An 18,485-nucleotide genomic window follows, 5' to 3' on the forward strand; every position below is an offset into this window, starting at 1 on the left:
GTTGTTTATTGCTTTAACAATGAATACTGCAAGGGAAACGATGTTGTTACATTTCCTCTTTGTTAGTATCAGCCCCTAATGCATCCAACTCTCATCTGCTTACTAGCAGAAGATTTCACCTTTGTCAGCACTGCAAAGCCCAAGCTGTTGTGGAAAAAAACCCAAACTGCAACCTGTTCAGCCTCTGACCCCATCAGCAAAGCTTGGGGCTAAGTTCTGATTGTGATGCTCAGCCATCCTGAACAGCCCCCTGCTTTGGAACAGAGATGTGTTGATACAGCCAGCAAGGCACGGCTAAATACCCTGATACTTAACCCTTCATTTCAAACGTTTCCTTGAAGGCAATTCCAGCCTCTAAAAGAAAATCAGGGACTGACCCTTTTTTAGTTATCCCCTGCAAGGCTGCAGCACTTCCCAGGGTAAAAGAGATATGGACATGTTGGATGGAGCCCATTAGAAGATAACCACGATGATAAACTGACTTCAACAACTGACATGTGACAAAAGCTCAAAGGAATTGGCTCGTCCAGCCCTGAGATGACAAGGTTAAGGTAGGCGAAGATAGCCATAAGATCCCCCTAGCACATAAGACTACAGAGAGAAGATAGAGCCAAATACCCTTGAAGAGATAGGTATAGGATAAGAAGCATGAAATAAAAAGTTACAGCAATGAAATTGGGACTGGAACGAAGGACTTTGTTTGTTTTGTGTAAGCAGTTAAACATCAGAATAAACTACCAGAAAAAGCTGTGGTTTCATCACACTTCAAGATATTCAGAACTTGACTGGCTACCCTGAGCAGCCATATATAAATTAGCCCTGCTTTAAGCAGGGATTAGATCAGGTATAAGCTCCAGGGGTTCCTTCCAACCTAAATTATTTTGTATTGCTGCAATTTTATGACTTTGACTTAGAGAAATAACAAAGATCATTTAAAAAAATACTTATTTGAACTTCTATTTCCTATGACTCAATCTTGAAAAGATAAAAAAGGTTACAGAAATAAAATGCAACTTGTATTGTGTGAGGGTACAAAGATTTTAGCTTGTTTTAGTCACAGAGAACAGAATAATGTAACAGCATCTTACATGCACACTCTTATAAATAAAAGACACAGTATACCACAGTATATCACATGTTGCAGTTAAGACAGCCATAACACACAGAGTATCACAACACAATTTCAGAAGGCTTTAAGCGTTTTTCCAAACAGAGTAACACCATACCTCATCAGAAGACGTCAGGCATCACCCCGTACAGAGCAACACCACATCACTTCAGAAGGCTGCAAGCATCAGCCAGCCTTCCTCTTTAGCCCAACCTTTTATACCCTGACCTTACCTGCATTGCACCTGTGTGCCCTCTGTTCCCTTTGGTGGTTGGTCAGTGCACCTGGGCCCTCCATGGCTCATTACCTTCAATATGATTCACCTGCTTTTCACAGCTGCAGCCTATTGGGGATGAGGCTCTGCTGCTGCCCCACTCCCACTTACCACAAACTGTGTGCCTACAGCAGCACTTAGATGGGAAATAAACAATGAAAACTATAATAACGAAAGAAAATAAACCTACAGCCAAAAGAGATTTGTACTCTGTGTTAATTAATAAATAAATCCAGCCTGGTCATGTATTATGGGTCAAACTTCTAAACCATTATTCATCTTCTGATTTGGCTGAAAGTATTTGTCAACACTGAATCATCCCTTGGTTTAGTCTTCAGAGCCAGCCCCTTGTTTAGCAATTGCTAATTGTGTTAACTATACAGTGCCCAAGAAAAAGGCATTTCTATTCTGTGGGAACACACATTTCCACTTCCTCACCCCCAAAGGCTGGGCCCAAGTGACTTTCTGAGGCCCAGACTCACTGGGATTCATGACCAAGCACCAAAGAACTGGTGGTGTGTGTCTGACCTTGTGTGCTTCCCCTCCTGCTTCAAGTCCAGCAATGAATACAGTCAATAATTATTGGGTTTCCCTGCCTGCAAGCCTTGCTTGACCTTGGGAAACAAAAAAAATAACTCTTCTTTACCTTTCCTTTCCACTCCCTCTTCCTTCAGTATAAACATGCTAATAAACAGAAAGAAAATAAATTGTTCAATTTTCACCTGTCATTTCCAGATCTCTTGTGTCAGTTTCATAACTTTATCTGGGCTGCTATCTGGCCCCTTTATTATTTTCTCCTCAACAGGCTGAGTTCTATATGATGGTATTTTATTTTACTGCTTGGCTGCTGTTGCTGAACTAACAGCTGTTGTGTATGAATTGTTCGGAATTACACAAAGGGAATATATCAAGTATGAGATCAAACTTGTGTTTTTAAATCAAACCTGCAATGGGACCAATATGTGTTCAAGTCTCCCTCTTGGATTTTTATGTTGTTTGTTCTTTGGGTTTTGTTGGCTTGGTTTGGTTTTTTATGTGAATAGCTGAATTAATTAGATTATCTTTTATGCTAGACTGTGTACTATATTTATGATTCATACAAGCGGATACATTATAGAATACCAATAGTGTATAATGAACTGCAACAATGAATTCCAATTTATTTACTAAAACAGATTGGGACTCTTTAGCAGTAAGGTAGGACTTCAACACAGAGTTTAACCGAAAAGCAGAAAGTTGCATTCTATCTCAAAGGGGCAGAAAAGGCGCAGTTCATTAATCTAGCAGCCTCTCTCCACTTTAACTCATTATCATAGAATCATAGAATGGTTTGGGTTGGAAGGACTTTAAAGATATATCTAGCTCTAAGCCCTGTGCCATGAAAAGAGGCAACTTAAATTAGACCACATTGCTTCAAGCCCTATCCAGTTTGGTCCTGACACTTCCAGGGATGGGGCACCTGTTAACTTCCTTAGGCAACCCATTCCAGTGCCTCACAACCCTCACAGTAAGGAAATATTCGTAACCTGTGTGTTTTCATCCTGTCTCCAGCCACCTGGAGGAGTTCAAGGGAAGCCTGGATATGCACTCGGTGCCATGGTCTGGCAGACATGGTGGTGCTGGGTCTCAGGTCAGGCTGGATGATCTCAGAGGCCTTTTCCAACCAAACTATTCTGTGGTTCAGGCTGGCTACAGGCACTGCAGAGCAGCTCCAGCTCCAGGGGTGTTTGGGATGCTGTTTGCCAGGGGGGATTAGGCAGAGCAGCTGCCTGTTGGCAGACAAGCCTGAGTCACAAAACAGGCTGCATGTTCCATACGCAAACCATGTGGCTTCGTTAAACAGATGCAACCGCTGAGTGCCAACATACTAATTAACCACCACATCCTTCCTTTCATGTCTCCCCGCCGCTGCTTGGGAAGCATTACGATAATTACCCGCAGCTCATAGCCTCGGGGTTTGCAGAACAGCTATTCTGGCACGTGGTTCCCGCAGCGGGACCGGACGGCGAGGGCGGGTCCCGCGTCCCGGCCGCGTCCAGCACAGCTCGGCACGGCTCGGGCCCGGCGGGCCCGGCCCGGGCCGCGTCTCCACGGCAACCGCGGGGCCCGGGCGGGGCCGCGGGGCTCAGGGCGCATGCGCGGCCCTCCCTGCCCGCGGTATCCGGGGCAACGCGGGGACGCCGGCGGCACGCGCATGCGCCCTGCGCCCCGTGTGCCGCCGTCCCGCGTGGGCGTCGCGGCGGAGTGGGGGGGCCGGGCGCGGGCACCGGAAGCGGAAGCGCGGCCGCGCGCGAGTGAAGCCGCTCCTCGGCCCGGCGGGACCGCCCGCGCTGCCTCGTGCCCGGCCCCGCCCCGCGCTGCCCGCGCGCCTTCCCGCGCTGCCCCGAGCCCGGCCCCGCCCCGCCCGGCAGCCGGGGAGGGGCTCCCGCCGCCCGCGCCGCCGCCCGCGCTCCCGGCTGCCGCCGCCGCCGGCCGCTCGCCGCCTCGCCCGCCGCGATGTCCGACAAAGAGTTCATGTGGGCCCTCAAAAACGGAGACTTGGATGAGGTGAAGGACTACGTGGCCAAGGTAGGAGGAGGAGGGGTGGATGGATGTGCGCGCAGCCCCCGGGATGGGGCCTGGGCGGGTACGGGCGCTCCGCGGCCGTGGGCTGAGCTCCGTGCGGAGCTGAGCGCCCCCTCCCCCTCCGCGGGGCCTCTGGGTTCCTCGGCTTCCTCCTGCTCTGCTGCCCCGCCGCTGGAGTTGGTCCGTGCCACTGCGGGAAACTTAATGGATTGGCAGCTGGGATCGCGGTCCCGCCTCGCTGCTCTTGTGTGGACTGGTGGCCTCGGTTTGGTTATCGCTCCGCTCTGCGCCTCGGGGCTCATCCTTAATAGGGTGATGCTAAGCTACCGGGTGTGCTGGGGCTTAATTCATTAACCTTCTGGGAAGTGTATTGGGACATAGGGCGAGTGCTGCGGGAACAGCAGACACCTGTGTGATGGCGGAACAGTCATCAGGTACATGGCACGATTTGAAAGCTGCATTCTGTCCTCATTTGCCTTCTCTTGTCACTGAGGTTTGTGGGAAAAGTACACAAGGGCGACATTCTGCTTCAGTGAATCCTTACTGTTCAGAAATACTGTCTGGGAACTGTTGCATCAGAGCAGAGGTGTACATCTAATTTACTTGTAATTATTTAGTTCTCCAAACAAGTTAACGATTGTCTTTGCGAGCTGACACATGCTGACACAACTTGCCGTGATGATTTAAGTTCTTTCTACTCCAGTTGTCAACTTTCAAACTCGTAGTGGTCCTGGCAAAAAGAAAACTGTGCAAGTACTTCCAGCTGCTTTAGTGCAAAGTCCAACAGCTTAACCTGAATAGTCTTCTCTGACAGCTCCAGCTAAGCTTCTGGACTTTGCATCAAAGTGGCTGTGCACTCACATGCTCTGCCTATAAAGTTCTAGAGGAAATAACTGGGAATAATGCAATTATCCTACTTCAGCTGTTTGCTAAGGGTTGTGTACCTGTGTCTGTGTAACAAAGTTGGGTAATACATTGGTGTGTCTAATATCTTCTCAGATTTGGAGACTTGCAGAGTGTGTCAGCAGCATATTTGGATTTTTTCAACAGCTTTTAAATGGTTTCCATGTCTAGAAAATTCACTGCGTGCTAGTAATTATTGTATCCTTGTGTATCTTTTGCTGAGGCAAAAGCTTTAACACTTCGGCAGTGTCTTGGTTCGGTTTCTATCTACAGGTTCACTGCAGTGGTAATTAGAAAGCTTTTTTGGTATTTCCACTCTTCCTGAGTGGCACTGCAACTCGTGTAGCAAATGGATTTATGTGATTACTCTTCATCTGCTTTAGTGCCGAGTCAAATATTTGGTTCCATCTGCTTGAAAGAGGCTTGAGCTAGCCTGGATGCTGCTGTAGTAAAGAGGCTGAAGGCTATCATCTAACTGCACTAATGTGTCAGAAATCCTTAAAAAAGAGAGATACTCACTGGGGTTCGAAGATTAATGTAAAAAGAGCCTGCAATCCTTGAGCACTCTTACATTGTAGAACTGCTTCTAATGTAGAAGCTGAATAAACTCTGGGTGTTTTCTGTTGGTTTGTGATCTAATCTTATTCTTACTTTTCTCACACTTGCAAGTATGTGTTGTGTCTTCAGTTGTTAAACAACCTACAAGAAGTTAAATGTTTTCAATCCTTTTTGTTTCTTTGACAGACTAGTGGGCTAGTAAACTCTTAGGCTGGTTTTCCTATGGAAACAAAACTTATACAAGCAGATTTTGGCTGATCCTCATCCTTCCGAGTGGTTTGTAAATTTTTCTAATTTTTAAGTTTTACAGAGGTGCAAGTAGGTGGGTTTTGGTAAGGTAAATGAAATAGAGAGGGTGTCTTCAGGGGAGAAAAGAGTACACGAATGAGTTTCTGTTTTCCTGTCCAACAGGAAATGCACGTTGAGGAGGGGCAAGAGAAGTCCGTAAGTCATCTGAATGTAGGAGAAGCCTTAGCTGGAACTTCACATTCTCAGTTCTGAGATTAATGAAATATGTGAAGGCAAATCATGCTTTGGTAGTTTTAGTTCTCAGGAAAGTATTTGTTCTGTGCTCTATGTTCTTTCTGACTTTCTTCCTTATCAGTTATGTGGCTTCTGCTCCCCGCTGCTTTCCTGCTCTAAGTATGATTTAATGTTCAGGAATTTTACTTACATAAACTTTGCAGTGGCAGAAATTTCCTCTCCCTGTAATAGGGGAGGCAGTCATATATCTTAGTCTTCATCTTCATAAAATTCTTCCCTGTCTGTCTTCCTGAAACTTTTGTTTCTTGTTCTAGTCTTGTTTCCTCATTATTTATTTGGAAACAATACAGCCTTTAACAGTGATCTTGCAATTATCACATGAAGGGTTTGACCTCTGATTTTGTTTCGTATCTGAATGGCAGTGCTTGAAAAATGTTAACTAGATGGGCCTGGATGCTCTTAAAAAAAAAAAATAATATAAATGGATGTTATCAGTGGGACTGTAGGAGTTGAACTCCCATAGTTAGACCGGACTTTTCTTCACTTGTGTGTAATAAGCTGTGGAGGTTCTGTCTGTGGAGTCATAAGTATATATATATATTTTTTTTTTTTCAATCTGAAGTTTGGCTAGTAAGTAGCAAGAAGAATGTGAATATTTCTGCCACTTCAACAGTTCCTGGACACAAAGAAAGGATATAGAAACAGAGGCAAGGGTCTCCATTTGCATTATATGTTTTTCTACATAGGGATTTTGCATTCTCCTGCAGGTACTTTATTCAGGAAAAAGACTGTCCACAGAAAGAGTAATTCTGAGGGGTGGCAATGAAAGGTTTAATGCCAAATGATACTGCTCTGTTGCTTAGCAAAAAAGATCTCAGTGTTGCCAGTCTGCATTTGAAAGATACTGGTGGCTTCTATTTGATGAAAATATGAAAGATTATTTTTATAGTTTGAATAGTCTTGTAAGACTTCTTTTTGTTTGTAAGAGACGTCATATTAGTGTCTGCATTTCTTAACTTGCAACAGTGTCATCTTTATGGTAAATGTAAATTTCACCTGGAATACTGTATCTAGTGTGTTAAGCCAGGAAGTACAATGTCAGCTATTTTTATGATTGCTAGATTAAAAAGTCTAGTCTTTGTTCTTTGATCTCTTCCTTTTTAAAATAGCTAGCATATGTTAGCTTCAGAGATGCCTACAGGAATCTAAATGGATTGAAGGAATTCTTCACTCTTCCCACGTACATCCACTCAAATTTTTAAAATTCCTCAGGAAAGTAGAAACTTCCATGGGAGCAACTGAATCAAATGTTCAGTTTAATGGGTGAGGAGGACCCACACAACCTACCTCCCTCAAGGTAGGGAGTGGGTTAAAAAGTACTAGTTAGAAGATGAGCAAGTTGTATTAAGCCTACAGAATTTCTTAACATTAATGGGATTTGCTCTTTTTCCTTTTCTTTAGCTTTCATCCAAGAGGAATTAGATAAACTGTGCAGTTGCTTAGAAAGGACTTCTCTATTAGCATGTGCACATAGCATTTCCACTCAGCAGTAGATTTCTGAGGTGAAGTACAATTTCTTTTATTCACTAGGCATAAAGTTTTTGGCAAGATAAACTTAGATTTGTAGGAGAGGTTTCAATAAATGTTTGTTCTGAGGTAATTTCATCTCCCACAGCTTAACTGAGAATTCCTTACTTTCATTAGCTGATTTAATCCCTTACATCGTTTCTTAAACCTACTGCTGCTTACACTTAAGTTTGGCAAATCAACTAACCTAATACCATAAGAAGATAGGACAGGCAACCAAATCGGAAGCACCAGATTTTTACTGCTCAGAGGACTGGGAGGTTGAAGTTACGTTTGTAGAAAGTGGCCTAGTAGGCAATTCTGGTGTGGAGTCTTGCTTTTTAAACAACAAAACAAACAAAACCAGATTGCTGGAGGACCTCTAATAACTCATCTAGACAGCAGTGACCACCTGTGTGTTCTTGACAAAACTGATGCTGCAGTCTTGCAGTTCTTTGGGATATAATGGATTTTGAATACGCCTTGAGAAATGCATAAAACTTGACTACTGCTGAGCTAACTATAGAGGCTGAAATAAAAAAAAAGTCTAGAAGTCATTTTTGAACTACAAGCAGCAGTCAGGAGTATAGTTAATTGTTGTGAAAAAGAGAAGAGACTTAAATATATTAAAAAGAAGAAAGATTAACATGGAGTAATAAATAGCTTTTCATTCTTGGGGATAACTTCTGTTCTTTTCAGTGTCCATTCCAATGACTTTTACACCTTCAGTTACAAACTAAATGAAAATCAGTGCTTAAATGGTTGCTATATATGAATGGATTACTTGATTTGCAGATAAAGCATATAATGGATACATTGAAATTCCCCTTGTCTCATCATGCTGAAGTGCACATTATTATTATGGCTGCACTGATACCTGAATTGCCTCTGGTCAGGTAACAGGTTTCCTGCTCCTGAGTGACAGCCTGGAAACCTGTCTGGATTACAGTGCAGGGCAGCTATACCTCACCAGCTTGTCCAGGGGCATATCAGAGCTAGCCCTGACCTGGGAGCTGCTGGACTGAGCTTATTCCCTCTGGGGCCTCTTGGATATCTCGGTGCTTTTACTGCCCAGTGTTATGCCAGCACTTTTACTATGAGGGTTTGTCTTCATCTGCAGATTATAGGAGTTCTGGTTTTTTCCACTTGATTACTGTTGAGTCTGCTAAAGTGTGATTGCTAAAGATAATTTTGTTTTACTGCGGAGTTCTAATTAAACTTGGTGTTCAATTTACATTTTGCAAATTTTAACATAATGACCTAAATCCTTCTTCTATGGAACAAGAGAATTGTTTGCTACTGTAACCTGCCTTTAGCAGGTTCCGTATTCATGGTGGAGTTACTCTTAACCAAAATCCCAGGAATGTACTAGAAAAACTTTCAGAAAAACACAGCATGACTGCCGCTTCTTAGTAGCCTGCACAATGAAATGAAATGAATGAGGTTGTTGAAAACCACCTCTTCAGAAATGGGTATTAATTTCTCCAGTCTGATCCAAGAGAGTCTGAGGACATGTGGCAAAGAATTATTCAAAGATATTAATAGTTTGTGCATCAGTTCTTAAGCAGTTTACAGGAGCAGCATGGAGTATCAAACTTACCTGCAAACCTGGCATTGCAGTGGAATGTGTGACTCACTGACTGAATTAACATCCCAGGATTCTCAAATCCCTACTTTTTTTTGTGAAGGTACAGATAGAAGTGATTTTTCAGCCATTTCAATTTGAAATGTAAATAGAGTACATTCCAGCTGTGATAATTTGAATGATCATGAATCTGGAACTGCTAAATGTAATATTTTCTTTGGATGTTGATGTCAGGCTATAGTGATTTTGTTGAGTTTGTGTCTGTGCAATGAAAATCTGGGTGGTTCTAACATATTGCCTAATTGATTCGTAATTGACCTTTCTGTGCTTGAAAACCCCAAGTTAAGTACTTCCTTACTTGATTCTGTCTGGGCTGTTCTTACCATGCTGATTTGTCTTGTGCCTAATGGGCATTTGCTGCAAAAAGTAGAGTTATTAAGACTAGATAATAAAATATTAAATTTACTTTTTTTCTTTTTGCTGATGTGCTAAATTGAAATCAGATTTTATCTCTAAAATATATCCTGTTTTGTCCAAGTTTGTTGTATACAGCATATGCATTCCTAAGTATGGCAGTCAAAGTTGGGAATAGGTTATGAATAACAAGCAGAGAATTTGGTGGTGTGAGGAAAATATTTAATTCTACTACTGCTCTTCTTCCTGCTCTCCCTTATTCTAACCACAGTTTTCCTTCTTGTATCAGTTTTATCTTTAATAAATACTTGTTTTTTCAAGCCTAGCTCAGTTAGTTACTTTTGACTTCAACAGAAGGCTTACAGGAGATGAGCTAAGCATTCTAAAACTCCAAGAGAACAGTTCTGCAGTGGTATGGATCTGTATCCATTTGGAATAAAATGTGGAAGGTTGTGTTAGGTGTGAAGATCATGCAGTGAATGTTGATGTGGGTACCATGTCATTGGTGACTCATGCAGGCCATGTAAGTAAAAAATACTGAATTAATGGATCTTGCAGCAGTGTCAAAATGCATAAATAAGGATTCCTTTGGGTAGTTCTCAGTAGACCAAACAACTTCTATGTGGTTTTGCTGAAGGATCATAGGCTCAGCTGGTAATATATCAGGATTTGAAGGTCAAATATTCTACTTAAGTTCAAGGAGAACATTGTGGACTGAGGGTTCTCATGTCTGAGAATTTTTATGTCTGATGAAAGGTCAGAAAAGAAAACTTAGGAAAGATACAGAAAACCAGGGGATGTATATGGTTGTATTGCTGAAGTCATGGGGATACAGTTTTATGTGAAGCATCAGTTGAATTTAGCATGTTTTTTATGGTTTCATGTTGATGTTTGTTTGAACTTCTGAATATGTGTCCACACAAAAGTGTGAGCAAGGTTACTTCTTTCTAATTTTCCCACTTCTCAAGTTGAAGATTTGTGTTAAATTATCCCCAATTTTTCACCCCCTCCACAACAAAATGAATGTTGAATTTCCCAGTATAATTCTGTGGAAAGAAGCAGTTGTCATTTCCATAGACAGGTCTATTGCTAGGACAAAAGCATGAGCTGGAATTACTAAGTGCCAGTAACTGACCAGTTGGTTATACAACAGTTGTTTTTCTTACAAGCTGCAGTTTCAGCAGTTTTGAACAATTAGATGTTTTTCTGCTTTAGCTCATTATGAGAAGGGGTAAGTACAATCAGTACAGCTCATATTAAAGTGAGTTTAACACTTTTATTGGATGCTGGGTAGGAGATTGACTTCTTTTTGTAGTATATTGGTGTTAAAGCCTTTGTTGGTTGTGACCAGTTATGGCAAATTCTACAGTCACAGGCCACAGATGGGGAAGGAAACAATACTTTCATATAAATGGTTTAGGAACTGCTATCTGTAGTGTTGCTATTTTGATTTGGAATGCAATCAGTACTAATAAGTCCTATTGAACAAGCTACAGTATTTTTCTTAATTCTCTGTTTGACTGGAATGTACTTGTGTGTGTTTTGTGGGGGGTTTTTTGTTTGGTGGTGTTTTTTTTTCCCTTTTTAATAAAGACTAGGATAGCAAATAATTTGTTTTCCCAAAAGCAACTGAAATCCTGATGAGGGAGAGTAGGAAGGGAAAGAAAAATATGGCCTTGAAAACTCATAATGCACATGAATATGGCTTTGAAGTAGCTTGAGGGTGTTGCGATTTGGTGCTTTTTAGCACTTTGCCCATTTTTACAGTCTTTATTAGTATTTCTTATGCAGTGTAATTCTGTAGCTCAGTTCAGATACATTATTTGCCAAGGGCATTGCATTCCCTCAAAGAAAGAATTTTTGTGTCTTTCTTGCTGCACCAAGAATTCAAATATGGTCTGCAATGTAGTCTTTACTTACAGATATTGCTGCCTTCCTCAGTGGTTACAGGCCAGAAGGGAAATGGTGAAACCCTTTTACTTAGCCTTCAGCTAGCTTTGGAAATCAAAGAGAGTAATTGCATGCTGTGGCTAATGAGCTGAGAAGACCAAAACATCACTAGATAGGTGTTCTGGAGATTGCCCTGTCACACTTCTAGCCAAAGTGCAGAGAATGTTCTGAGTCAGTTCATACAACAAAACTGTGTGCTCAATGTTTCTGATGAGCTAAGATCAAGTCTTGATAATTCTTGTTGAATGACTGATTCTTGAGTTTCCCAAACTCTTGTCATGTATGAACTTGCTTTTTAACACACTTGTGACCTATAAATTAGTGATTAGCTTCAAGCAGGAAAGATGAGCTGTTAGGCCATTTGAGACAATAGCTAGAGAGCTGTCCATAGAGCAGTTACCATCAGCATCTCTCATTTAAACTGATTTGTTAATGACACTATGAAAGCAAATACCATAGGCAATAAATGTTTAAAAAGTATTTTACTGTTTGTTCAAAAATACTTCCAGTGCTTGATTGAGGTAACTCAACTGAAAGTGGAAGATTTCAAGTCAAATAAGAAGGAGTTTGGGAGAGTTGCTCTGAGGTGAGATCTGCACTTCTGTCTATGCCCTGTATTAAGAAAAAACAAACAAACTCATAAAAAAACTCACATAATCCTTTGTACTCAAGTGAGGCATTTGTGAGACTCTTTATTTCTTGGATTGCCGAGTTCTTAATAATTTCAGTAATAGTGTTAACTGTTTCTTGACTAAACTAATGGATATTCAGCATAGTTTAAAAACCTTGAATTTGGCTTGTGATAAAAATAATTATTTAAATTTATCTTGGGCATAATGACAGTAAATATAATTACTTTCAAAATAGGGTCCTCTAATTAGAGTATAACATGAGATAAAGTTTAGTTCCATTTCTATGTCAAGTTAATAGACTGTATTTACTAAAGTATTTTCAGCAGTAATTCCTGGGGAAAATAGCTTGACTTTTGTAGGTGGATTATTTCAAACTTAAAAGTGCAATACCAATATTTATAAGTTTTAAGGAAAGTATTACACTGAAGCTGAATATTCCAAGTGTGTGTTATTGGTTTAGGGAGCCATTCAGTAGTTGTTAATGCCTATGTTTTTAAGTATATACTGCTTAGAAAGCAGCATTTATTTTATGGATGTAAAAATAGCTTTTCTGATCAAGTTTTTTGCTTCCGTGTTTTGTTTTTGCATGATTCCAATCGCCAACTGCTTCATCATGTCAACAAAACTCTGCATTAAGACACAAAACTTGTAGAACTCATTAATGCTGCTTTTGACATTTTGTATCTTTTTATACATTGCTGAATGAAGAAAATGTAAATTCACTGTGCACAGGAAAGTAACACTTGGTAATCTTGTAGGAAAACCTATTTAGAAGCTAAGCTTCATTGCTTTGGATTTGATAGAATGCTTGATTTTGCCTTGGACATATCTTTTGTTCAGTTTCTGGAGAAGTAATTCCTGCTTATGGTGCTAAGCCCCAATTAAAGCACATAAATTCTGGGAATTTTTAACCATAGCAATAATCTTTGGGAGACATGCTCATCTTCCTGTTTATTTTCTCATATCTTCCTGATACAGTACAACCTTGAGCTTTGAGAATTCACACTTATTATTGTTTCAGGGTTTTTTTTACTTATTGTGTCTTTAGATCACGCAGAGACTTCAAAATATCAAGCTGGCATCTATTGAAACTGAAACCCAGTAGCTGGCACCGTGTGTTTGCCTCAAAGGAAAACATCCACTTCCTGTTCATTCCTTGGACAACATGTACTGAGCAGTTTAATGCAGAACTTTGTGGGGCTCTTCCAGAAACTGAAAGTGTTTTAATTGGCAGTTGACAACTCAATGCAGAGTGCATGGCAATGGCTGAGATCCTTTGCTCAGCTGCTTAAATTTTGGAGCAATTTCTGACATGTTAAACTTGAGGAAAAAAAAAAAAATCCTTTTTTCAGGAGCAGGTGTTGCTTTGTAGATTTTTCTGTTTTCACCCTTTCATCTTTTGTCAGTTTGCTGATGGTCAATTACTGAAACAGAATAAATGCTCTGATTCCTGGTTTATGTATGGTTGATGGCTCTTATTTAGCAATCATCTGGCACCCATGTGAGCTGGGATATTTTCTGCTTAGTATACTTTTAGAATAGGTATCATGCAAATCACATAATCCAAAATGCACTGGTAAAACATAGCGTCTGGCCAATCACTTCTGCAGTAAAAAATCCAACCCTTTTAGGCGAGCTCAGTGTTACCTATGGAAATGGTCACTGTGTTGTGTTCAATAGATGCAGTGCTTAACATAATTCTTCAGAGTGAGCATTAGGTTTATGTCAACTTAAGGTATAAAGTCATTACTTTGATTTGAAATTCTTTAGAATTAATGGTTGAAGGCTTTTATTGATGGTTGTGCCCCCTGTATCAAGGCTGACAGGTGAGTCCTGATGCTGTAACTAAAGCATTTTAATTCTGAATTCTAATGCTCTTTCTAAGCAGAGACAGTTTGGAAAGCATCTATCATTGACTGTTTCAGATTGTGATCCAGAATATTTCATACACTAGCATTCATCAGTTAAAGAGGTAATCTGAACAGAGAGTAATGATACCTTTGTCTGCAGCAGATTATTCCATCAGAACTGCTTGCTGCCATTATTCTGAGCTGTTGCCTAACTAAGAAACAAACAAATGGAAGTTTTGGACCAAACTTAGAAATGGAAATTAATAGGAACTAAGAGAAGCTGCACAACTGGGCCCTTCATTCCTATTTCATCCCTTGCTAGTGCAAGTAGTGAGTGGGTTACATTATTTCTCACTCAAGTCTTATACAGGTTAAGCATTTTGAGGGGGGAAGAACAACTGTTTTCAATAACACGTTTGGCACATCTTTGAAGATGGGATTGTATCATGAGCTTCTAGAAGCTGTAGCTAGGAAACAGTTGGTTCATTACTGTTCTATAGAATAACCCATGTGTCAGGTTTGTTTGTCTCCAAAAATGCTGATACAACTGAGGCACAGATGGCTCTGTAGTTCAGTTTATTTAGCAGTTGTTTCTGGAATTGTATTCGTTTGACTGAGACAAAGGACTTCAGATTGCATTTGATTATGGTGGATAAGCTAAATACTTGTTTACCACCAACAAAACCTGAAAAGTATGCTTGTTAAGCACCTTTTTCTTGGCTTAAGCCAGAATAAGTGGAATAAGTGTAGCAGCGCTTTAAAACTTTTTCAGAGTACTTTAGGTATTACATTAATGCAGACAAAATTCATCATCAGGTTCATAATTAATTTCCTTAACTTTTATAGACCAAGTATTGGGGTTACTATTAGCAATTAAGGCTTTTCCTAAAGTAGAGGACTGCAGAGTAGATATCCATTTTTTACATGGACATCTGCATCTGTCCTGGTTGTAGAATTTGTTGCAAAATGCCAGCTGGAGAGACACATGCTATCCTCAAAACAGAAACCCCCTTTTTGATAAACTGATGAGGGTCTTTTAGGGAGAATGTTGTGCTGAAATTCTTTGAGTAGCCTTTTTTAAATATTTTTTAAAATGAAAGCTCTGTTGGATATTTCAGGATAAACTAATAGCAAATACTAGAAGTGAATCCAGAAAAATAATGAAAATTTGATACTCATGTCTTCAGCTTCTTCCATGGGGATTTAACTTTCTGTATTTAAGTTCCCTTCTCAACATCTGTTAACTTGGATTTGGTTTTTTGATCACAATCTCTACAGGATTTCTTGTGGATGTTTTTGATATTTCTGTTTGTGTTTTATTTCTACTTGGTGTAAAATCAGCTTGTCCCATATATTTCCCAAAGCATGGAGGGTAGAAAGAAGACATATGAGAGAAAATTCCTTTTTGCTTCAGGTTACAAAATTTAGAGGACAGGGAATAAAACACCCAGAGGAGTTGAAAAGATGTTATTAAATCTCTCTCAGGGTAAACACAAAAATAATCAGTAGGGAGCCTTAGCTAATGCAGTCACTCTCAGCTGTTACACAAAACCCAACAAACTTTTAGGTTTCCTGAAATTCTCCAAGTGCAAAGTGGTTATCCCGCACAACAAATCTAGGTCATTTACTTCAGTTCATTTGTCTGCAGACAACTGAAGTCCACTCAGGCTGCAGTTGGAAAACTCCTGGAATGGTTGGAATATGAACTGTGCTGAACCACTGAGCAGCAATAGCAGTTGTCTCTGTGGAGGCTGGGTTACACTGATTTTTTTGTGTGGACTGAAAGTAAGTAATTTTTGAGAATGTAGGAGATTCACATAAAAATTCAGATCTGGCACACAAAATTTCTGCAGTTGCCGTTGGAAACTACCTACTTACAGTGAGTTGATTTCATTGGCTCTGGCAGGATCTTATTGCAAGTTTTTAACTGAATAAATCAGCTTCAAAATCATAAACAATTCACAGCTTACAGCATTAATATTTTTACTTCCCTTTCTGCTCTTTGGCTTAACCAAGACTTTGAGTTATTAGTTATTTCACCAGGTTCCACTCTTGATCTTGATTGGACTATTTTGTGACTATTAGTGAAACACAGTCATTTTTCTTGTGAATCAGAAGATAGAGACAAGAAAACTTGAGACTAAATAAACTTGCTGGACATAAATGATAAAATACTGTTGCTTCTTCTTAGGCCTCCTGTACTGTTTTAAAAGTTTTTTCAATAAAACAGGTTGAGTGGAAATGTGAAATTTATCTTTTCCATCTGCTCTGCCCAGTTCTTAGGTCTGCAATCCCTCAGGCATCATATGTCAAGAGTTTTTTCCATTTATAGGAAAAAAAATGTACAGAAGTTTAAATGATATGTTGCACTGACTTGGTTTGAGCTGGTCACTTGAATTGTTCTTGCTCGTAGTTAAAACAGATGGGAATGTGAAAACAGCACACTGGACTAATGTTATTATGAAATATACAAAAACTTGAATAAATTGTTTCCTTGTCGAAAGTGCTGGGCTGGTGGTTCAGTTACCTTCAGATTTACATTAAGGCAGATGATGTGTAAAGCTGTGTCAATTCCTGTCACAGATGCAAAAATTTAACCTCTCTACCCAGCAAAAGTTGCTTCAGGCTGGTGCTCATTTCAGTTACCATAACAAAGTATTTAAAAGAAGTTTTATAACCAGCTTGGAAGAAATTAATTTATTTTCTCTGCTAGTCAAAGCTGTTTAGAGTACTGTTAATTTTACACTTGAAAACAATATTTTTTTTTAGATGCACCATAAAATGGATTCAGTAATTCATACCTAATGTCTTTTCCAATTGGTAATCTCCAGGAACCCGTGAAAGTGCTAGCATGGATTTTGGTTGGCTAAATCAGTTTGTCTTGGCAAGAATTAAAACAGCTTCATCAAAGTCAGCGCTGCTTTTTAGACTCTGAGACTGTTTTGAGCTGTTGGAATGTTCTGGGATCACTGAAGTGAAGGCCTAAAGGGCAGACTAGGTGACTATTTTTTGTAGCAAGCTACATTGTTAAGACCTGGTATTCTACAATGCTGTCAGATTTCTTCAACATGTTTTATAAAAACACATCTCTTGGGTGTGTGGGTGTATTTTGTTCCAGTTTGCAGTTAAGGTTGGCAGCGTGTGAATCGGTGCTTTAGGTGAGAACAAGGTTTACAGAATGGAACCTATACAGAATCATTCCAGAGGCAGACTGAGGATCAGGAAAGCACTCTTGTTGAGATCATATGGGAAATCTAGTACTTCTGCACATAAGCCCAAGGATTAATTTTATCAATAGTGATAAAATTCCAATAGTCAGAAAACTGGGGTAGTAGCAGTTGAGTCTTCATTGGTAAAACTCAGCCTACTGTGTTGGCTTTTTGTGTTTGAACTCATACTCAATTTTAGTTCTCAAGTCTTCAAAGTTAATTGAAAAACAGATCCTGTTCTGTGCTTGAACAGCTGATTTATGGAAGAAGAATTCGGAGGAGAAAAGCTATATAAAGTTCTGTTTCTATGATGAAAGTGTTCTGTTTCTGTGATTTTGTGTTATTTCATATAATCATAGAATGGTTTGGGTTGGAAAGAACTTAAAACATCATTTAGCTCCATCCTCCCTACCATAGACACAGATGCCTTCTAGTAGACCAGGTTGCTCAGAGCTCCATCCTCCCTGGCCCTGAAACCTTCCAGGAATGGGGCATCCACAGCCTTTCCTGGCCACCTGTTCTAGTGCCTCACCACCCTCTCAGTAAAAAATTTCTTCCTAGTATCTCATCTAAATGTTTCCCAGAGCTGCAGGTGAGTGAAGAGGGGTAGAATTGACCTGCTGGCCCCGTGGCTTTGAGTGCAGTCCATGGTAGATTTGGCTCTCAGAGCTGCAAGCATCCTTTGTTGAGATGTGTCAAAGCTTCTCATCCACCAACACCCCAAGTCCTTCTCCCCAGCTAGGACAGCTCTTGATCCATTCTCTGCCCAGACTGTACCTGTGCTTAGCTGTAATTGAGCTGCTTGAATATAAACAAGGTATTAGTGCAACCTTTCTAAAGTGGAAAAGCTCAAGATCCTGCAGGGGCCTTTCTTTAGAACTTGTAACTCTTACATGAGAGCAGGAGAAATGCTGAGTGTTTTTCAATACTACAGCTTGCATCCTGGGTCACCTATTTTGACGAATTTATAGCAAATAGAGTTACTGAGAAGGGGAAAGCAAAATGGTTCACTGGAAGGAATCTAGAAACATTGTACAAGAGATGGAGGAGGTATGACAGCTGAAGTGAAGTTAGTTAGGAATCTGGAAGGCATAGAAAGATCTGTACCAACTGCTTACGGAGCAAAGGACCTATTGAAAAAAAATATAAAAGCTTTTTTACCTCTGGTTTTTATTGGTAGGTGAAGGATATACAAGTTGGTGCTGTTAGAATTGTGATAGCTTGTTTTTTTGGGTTTTGTTGTTAGATTTTTTGGGTTTTCCTTTTAGGAAGATAAAGGGAAGATTTTATAGCTACCTTTCCATACAAAGGGCAGGATATAGAGATGTTTGCTTAGTTGTGCACAGTGAAAGAGACAACAGTTCCAGTTAAAATGCAAGAAATTCTGG

The 18,485-nt window shown here is 40.2% G+C and overlaps 2 protein-coding genes across 2 annotated transcripts in view; one reads left to right on the forward strand and one right to left on the reverse strand.

Moving 5' to 3' along the window:
- Positions 1-3,469, reverse strand: part of LOC144246263 (uncharacterized) — a 263,343-nt gene extending 259,874 nt beyond the window's left edge. Inside the window, exon 1 of the mRNA XM_085568825.1 lies at positions 3,318-3,469. Coding sequence (XP_085424951.1) covers positions 3,318-3,328 — 11 coding nt within the window. The 5' untranslated portion in view covers positions 3,329-3,469. The remainder of the gene's footprint in view (positions 1-3,317) is intronic.
- Positions 3,470-3,824: 355 nt separating this feature from the next.
- MTPN (myotrophin) overlaps positions 3,825-18,485 on the forward strand; it is a 30,440-nt gene continuing 15,779 nt past the window's right edge. Inside the window, exon 1 of the mRNA XM_021552050.4 lies at positions 3,825-3,950. Coding sequence (XP_021407725.1) covers positions 3,879-3,950 — 72 coding nt within the window. The 5' untranslated portion in view covers positions 3,825-3,878. The remainder of the gene's footprint in view (positions 3,951-18,485) is intronic.

Source organism: Lonchura striata, chromosome 1A (genome assembly GCF_050655825.1).
Source record: "Lonchura striata isolate lonStrDom1 chromosome 1A, ASM5065582v1, whole genome shotgun sequence".
Lineage (NCBI taxonomy): Eukaryota > Metazoa > Chordata > Aves > Passeriformes > Estrildidae > Lonchura > Lonchura striata.